This window comes from Cebus imitator, unplaced genomic scaffold (assembly GCF_001604975.1).
Source record: "Cebus imitator isolate Cc_AM_T3 unplaced genomic scaffold, Cebus_imitator-1.0 Scaffold0, whole genome shotgun sequence".
NCBI classification, from domain to species: Eukaryota; Metazoa; Chordata; class Mammalia; order Primates; family Cebidae; genus Cebus; species Cebus imitator.
The window spans coordinates 4705412-4711371 of NW_016107315.1; the positions used below are offsets into that span (position 1 = coordinate 4705412).

General features: G+C 52.8%; 2 protein-coding genes across 3 annotated transcripts in view; both read left to right on the forward strand.

Moving 5' to 3' along the window:
* The window catches only part of NICN1 (nicolin 1), a 5483-nt gene extending 2779 nt beyond the window's left edge, over window positions 1-2704 (forward strand). Inside the window, exons 2-6 of the mRNA XM_017505280.2 lie at window positions 561-737; window positions 994-1107; window positions 1552-1623; window positions 1931-2035; window positions 2110-2704. Of these exons, the coding sequence (XP_017360769.1) occupies window positions 561-737; window positions 994-1107; window positions 1552-1623; window positions 1931-2035; window positions 2110-2151 (510 nt within the window). The 3' untranslated portion in view covers window positions 2152-2704. The remainder of the gene's footprint in view (window positions 1-560; window positions 738-993; window positions 1108-1551; window positions 1624-1930; window positions 2036-2109) is intronic.
* Window positions 2705-3102: 398 nt separating this feature from the next.
* The window catches only part of AMT (aminomethyltransferase), a 7565-nt gene continuing 4707 nt past the window's right edge, over window positions 3103-5960 (forward strand). The window contains exons 1-3 of one of the 2 annotated variants that reach the window (XM_017505195.2): window positions 3103-4501; window positions 4591-4758; window positions 5302-5382. In XM_017505195.2, the coding sequence (XP_017360684.1) occupies window positions 4412-4501; window positions 4591-4758; window positions 5302-5382 (339 nt within the window). In that variant the 5' untranslated portion in view covers window positions 3103-4411. The remainder of the gene's footprint in view (window positions 4502-4590; window positions 4759-5301; window positions 5383-5960) is intronic. The other variant, XM_017505121.2, reaches the window with a different exon arrangement.

Consider the following 5960-nt stretch of genomic DNA (forward strand, 5'->3'; position numbering starts at 1 on the left):
CAGGAGGCTGAGGCAGGAGAATTGCCTGAACCCAGGAGGCGGAGGTTGCGGTGAGCCGAGATCGCGCCATTGCACTCCAGCCTGGGTAACAAGAGCGAAACTCCGTCTCAAAAAAAAATAAAAAATAAAAAGGAAACCAGAATTGTCTTTGGGCCCCAATGATGCTTGTTGAAATTGTTAATTTAGTAGAAGAATACATTCAAAAAGGAAGAGGCAGGTGGATCACCTGAGGTCAGGAGTTTGAGACCATCCTGGCCAACATGGTGAAATCCTGTCTCTACTAAAAACACAAAAAAATTAGCCGGGCATGCTGGCATGTGCCTGTAGTCCCGGCTGCTTGGGAGGCTGAGGCAGGAGAATCACTTGAACCCGGGGGTTGGAGGTTGCAGTGAGCTGAGATTGTGCCACTGCACTCCAGCCTGGGCAACAGAGTGAGATTTCCTCTCAAACCAAAAAAAAAAAAAAAAAAGGGGGAAGGAAGAGGTGGTGCCTTTGACCTTTGAGCTTTTCAGTCCCCGGGCCTGGGTCTGACTTATTGCAATGGGTTGTATGTGCTCTAGTTGCAGGAGATCACATTCAAGAATTACTACACAGCTTTTCTGAGCATCCGTGTCCGTCACCACCCCTCAGCACACACACCGGCCAAGTGGGTGACCTGCCTGCGGGACTACTGTCTGATGCCTGACCCACACAGTGAGGAGGGAGCCCAGGAGTATGTATCGCTGTTCAGGCATCAGGTCAGCTGGGCCTCAGGATGGCCAGGGCAGCCCACATGAGGACTTACCAGAGGTGGGGGGAATGGGTCAATATACTAAGAGGGAAGAGGGGGCCAGTCTGGCCCGGACTGTGACTATCAGGCAAGTGCCTTGGAGGGACTACTGTTCCTTCCTTCCCAAAGGCCTGTGGGGTGGGCAGCATTTTGGCTTATTGTTGGTTGAGAGGCTTCTGGGCAGTGAGCTGGGTCCTCGCTAGGTCCTTGTGTGTGTGTGTCAGATGCTGTGTAACATGGCCAGAGTATCGGAGCTACGCCTGATTCTGCGGCAGCCATCGCCACTGTGGTTGTCTTTCACAGTGGAAGAGCTGCAGATCTATCAGCAGGGACCAAAGGTAAGTGACTAGCTCAGCTGCTGGCTGGTCCTTTCCCCAGAAGGCTTCTATGACTGGGAACACTAGGTGGTGGGGTGGGTAATGGGTAAAGATGGTGAAGGGGGCCTTCATGGAGGTTAGCTTGGTGTGAATGCTGGAAGCTCATGATGAGTGGTGAGGCCATGTCCCCATGTCCCTTGACCTTTGGGGCTACCAGCTATTTTCAGAGCTGGAGCCTTTAGGTGCTGGGAGACACTTTTGAGCTTGTGTTTCTGAGGACTCTGTCTGCATGGCAGGAGAACTTAGGTAGTCTGACTGCCCCTTTAGGTCTCTGTGTGTTCCCTAAACAGAGTTTTCCCAGTGTCTGAGGCTCAGGGGCCCTTCTCTCTGCTCCTAGGACCTTGGAATCTGGTCCCAGAGCTGTCTACTTTGTCTCACTCAGGGCAGTTCATCTTTGCTTTGCAGAGCCCCTCCATGACCTTCCCCAAGTGGCTCTCCCACCCAGTGCCCTGTGAGCAACCTGCACTCCTCTGTGAGGTAAGCCCTCACCCTCGGTAAGAACCATGTGTGAATGGCTCTAGTGTCCAGCACTAGGCCAGGTGGACCCCTTCCTATAAAATTCTGGGGCTGGGCCCAGGACCCTTGGGTACTATCTTCCTCTTGGGGTGGGATTTGAGGCATCTCTGGTGTGGCACTGGGCTGCCTACTGAACATCAGGCCCTAACCTCATGTTTCATAAGCCATCTGAGAATGTCATTGGTCCCAGCTGGAGGGTCCCTAGCCCAGGTTGGCCTCTCTGGAACCCTAAGGGCACCATGGCCACTGACCCCTCCTTCTGGAGCAGGGTCTCCCAGACCCCAGCAGGGTATCCTCCGAGGTGCAGCAGATGTGGGCACTGACAGAGATGATCCGGGCCAGTCACACCTCTGCGAGGATCGGCCGCTTTGATGTAAGTGATCGCTTCCCTCTGCTTGGCTTGCTTGGCCCTGAGCAGATCAGACCTAATGGTCTTTTGTATTTCAGGTGGATGGCTGTTATGACCTGAACTTGCTCTCCTACACTTGAATGGTGGTTCCTAGCCAAGATGTTGGCCTTTCTGTGCCCATCCAGACTTGGTTTGGGCCACCAGAGGCTGAAGTGTGTTTCCTGTGTATTCCAAGTATTGCCTGCATGCCTGTTCTGTCTGGGCCACATTCACAGATTCAAGATTCTTGAGGGCTTACTGTGTTGCTTCAGCATGAGCTCCTGGCAGGGGTGTGCTCTGTCTTCACCTGGCTGCAACTAAATTCTTCCTTCTACCCAAAAACACTCCAGTTAGTTTACTTACAAAGAATCCCTGAGTGCCCTCTGCCCCTCCTGCCAACATGCACATTCCTGTCTTCTGCCTGCTCCCTCACCTCAGTGCAGCTGGGCTGGACTGACCTACTAGAACCTGCTCCATTTATGGACCTGGAAAGCCATTGCTGCCATGGCACTTAGGACACTTGCGGAAGAAACAGAAACCTTATTTCTTCCTGTGTGTCTCCTAGTGGTTTTCTTTCCCTTTGTGTTATGCCACAGAAAGAAATTTTCTGCCTAAACTCTTCTGCTGCCTGCCTAGGAAGTAAAGCTGAAGATTTGGGCAGCCTGAGTCTCTTGCTTTCTGAGCTGGCTCCTGAATATATGTTCAAATGGGTGTGCCCATAGGGCCTGGGCAAGTGTCTCTAGCAAAGCCAGGGCCTGAGAATAAGAACTGGGACCTCTCTGCCATCTGATATAGCCCAAAGCACATCCCTATCCTGTCTGCCAGTTGCCCCTTTGCCTTTTTTTTTTTTTTTTTTTTTTTTTTTTTTTTTTTTTGAGACGGAGTTTTACTCTTGTTGCCCAGGCTGGAGTGCAGTGGCGTAATCTCCGCTCACCGCAACTTCTTCCCGGGTTCAAGCGATTCTCCTGCCTCAGCCTCCCAAGTAGCTGGGATTATAGGCACGTGCCATGATGCCTGGCTAATTTTGTATTTTTAGTAGAGGTGGGGTTTCTCCATGTTGCTCTATGACTTCCACCTGGCCCACGGCGGGAACTAGAACTGGTCTAGAACTCCCAACCTCCACCTGCCTCAGCCTCCCAAAGTGCTGGTATTACAGTCGTGAGACACTGTGCCTGGCCTGCCCCTTTCCAAGACACATGCTCAGCATGATGAGAGCTCAACCATGGTGGGGAGTGGGTCTAAATAAGGGTTCTCATTGGTGCCTTTTTTGTTTTGTTTTTCTTTTTGTGGAGAACAGGGTCTCACTATATTGCCCAGGCAGGTCTCAAACTCCTGGGCTTAAGCTCTCCTCCCGCCTCTGCCTCCCTAAGAGCTGGGATTACAGGTGTGAGCCACAGCACCCGGCCTCATTGGTGCCTTTTAAGAGGCCTAGGTCCTCCATTAACTCAGGCCAACCATTAAGTGATGCAGGCTTCTTTTCCTTCATATGAGAAAATCCTGTGTCCCTCTGATTCTTCCTGGCTTTGTCCCTGGTGGCTATTATGAAGCAGTACTGGAGTATGTCTTGGACCTGGAAAACTGGACATGTGTGCGGCTCAACAGTTTTCTCGGGGGAGTTCAGTGACCTTTTGGTGGCTACCCTCTGCTCTCACCCATGAATTCCTGCAGGTGGTGACTTTACCTGCAAGGTTACTTACATAGCCCCACTCAGCTGCTTCTGAAAGTGTGATGGAGCAGTAGTCTTCAGTGTGCGTGTGAGTGAAGAGGACCTTGTGGTAGCAGGGACCATGCTTCATTTGTGGCTGTGTCCGCAGCCCAGGGCCTGGTATGCAGCAAGATCAATAAATACTTGTGGAATGCATGACTGCTGGCTGACCGTGTCTGCCTGGTCGGAGGGCTGGGGACCCCTACGTGAGGGCAGACTACTGTGGTGCTGCTAGACTGCCACGCTGGCTCCACCCAGCTGTGACCTCTCCACTCTCCCCACCCCCATTTGACCTTACTCTCTTGAGGTCCTATAATGTATGATTGAGACTTTTCAGCCTTTTCTAGAACTTTGACCCTTTGGAGACAGGGCAGTTCTACAGGGGGCGGTCTAGCCCCAGGCTCTGTTCTGGGCAGCCCAATCAGCTCTGGATTGCTTGAGCTTCCTTGAAGAGCCAGCCGGAGGCAGTTTCCGTGCTTTGGGAGTTCCTGCATTCTCTGCTCTAAATCCCAGCCTGCCCTTGGGGCTGCCCGCCCCCTCCTTTGATCCTTAGCTCCAGAGCAAGACCTGTCCAAGCAGAGGCCTGGACTACATCTCCCGGCGTGCCTGGCAGTGTGGTGGCCTCTGTGCGCCGTCTGTACTCGTTGCTGGCGACGATGCAGAGGGCTGTAAGTGTGGTGGCCCATCTGGGCTTTCGCCTGCAGGCATTCTCCCCGGACTTGTATCGTCCACTCAGTTTCGCACAGGTGGGATAGAGGGTGCTGATCTTGGAGGGTGGGGGAGGAAAGCGGCTGGGGGCTAGGGCCCTGGTGGCACTAAGCCCAGCCCCCTGCAGGACGTGCTCCGCAGGACACCGCTCTATGACTTCCACCTGGTCCACGGCGGGAAAATGGTGGAGTTCGCGGGTTGGAGTCTGCCAGTGCAGTACCGGGACAGTCACACTGACTCGCACCTACACACACGCCAGCACTGCTCGCTGTTTGATGTGTCTCATATGCTGCAGGTGAGTCAGGGGAGCACGCTGGCTGCCTGATCAGGCCTTCTTCCCCATTTACAGTGGTGCCCTCCTTGGGTTTGTTTGCTGGGAACTGGATTCCAAGGTCAGCCCTCCCAGAAGAGCTAGAGGTCATGGGGGTGTCATGGATAGGTCAATGGCCCCAAGGAAATGAGCTCAGAGGGCCTCATCATCTCATCTTTCTAGCCTGCTCCCACTAAGTGGTGTACCTTAACGTCTTGGGTTTTCATGGGTGACACCCACTCTAATGTATTGGGCTGAGTGTTGGTTTGAAAAGGGTTATTTCAGGAAGGTGCAAGGTCCTGTCCAGTTCCCTGGCAGTCCCCCTGCACAGGGTGACTGGGGGAGGTCAGGAAATCAGAAGGTGATCCTTTGCCACATGTAGAACCAAAAGACTGGTTAGTCACTTTTGGTTCTACATATAGCTGGGATGGACTGCACTGTGGATAGCAGGGAGGATGCATCCTTGCTTAGTGGCCTTTTGGACTGTAGCTGTTGCAATGGCCTGAGGCTTTAAATCTCTTTCCCCAGACCAAAATATGTGGTAGTGACCGGGTGAAGCTGATGGAGAGTCTAGTGGTTGGAGACATTGCAGAGCTAAGACCAAACCAGGTGGGCCCTTCTTTTATTTCTGCTCTATGAGTTTTCTTAGTCACGAGGCAGCAAGTGGGCTGCGTCCCTACCTCAGGCTTAGGGGCACGGAGATGAGTCAACAGAGCTTTTCAGGCTTGCAGTCTTGGGGGACAAAATCTCTGAGTCATTTCCAGAGACCCAGCCATTTGTAGGGAGGGGAATATCCCAGCCTTACCACATTAGGCTAGGAAGCCAGAAACCAAGGTCAATATTTTGCTCTCTGACCATCCCTGCTGCCTAACCCTTCTCTATTCAGAGTGTGGTCCCTAGCCAGGCACGGTGGCTCACACCTGTGATCCCAGTACTTTGGGAGGCCAAGGCCGGTGGATCACCTGAGATCAGAAGTTCGAGACCACCCTGGCCAACATGGTGAAACCCTGTTTCTACTAAAAATACAAAAATTAGCTGGTGTGGTGGTGCGCACCTTTAGTCCCACCTACTAAAGAGGCTAAGGCAGGAGAATTGCTTGAACCCGGGGAGGTGGAGGTCGCAGTGAGCTGAGATTGCACCACTGCACTCCAGCCTGAGTGACAGAGCAAGACTCTGTCTCAAAAAAA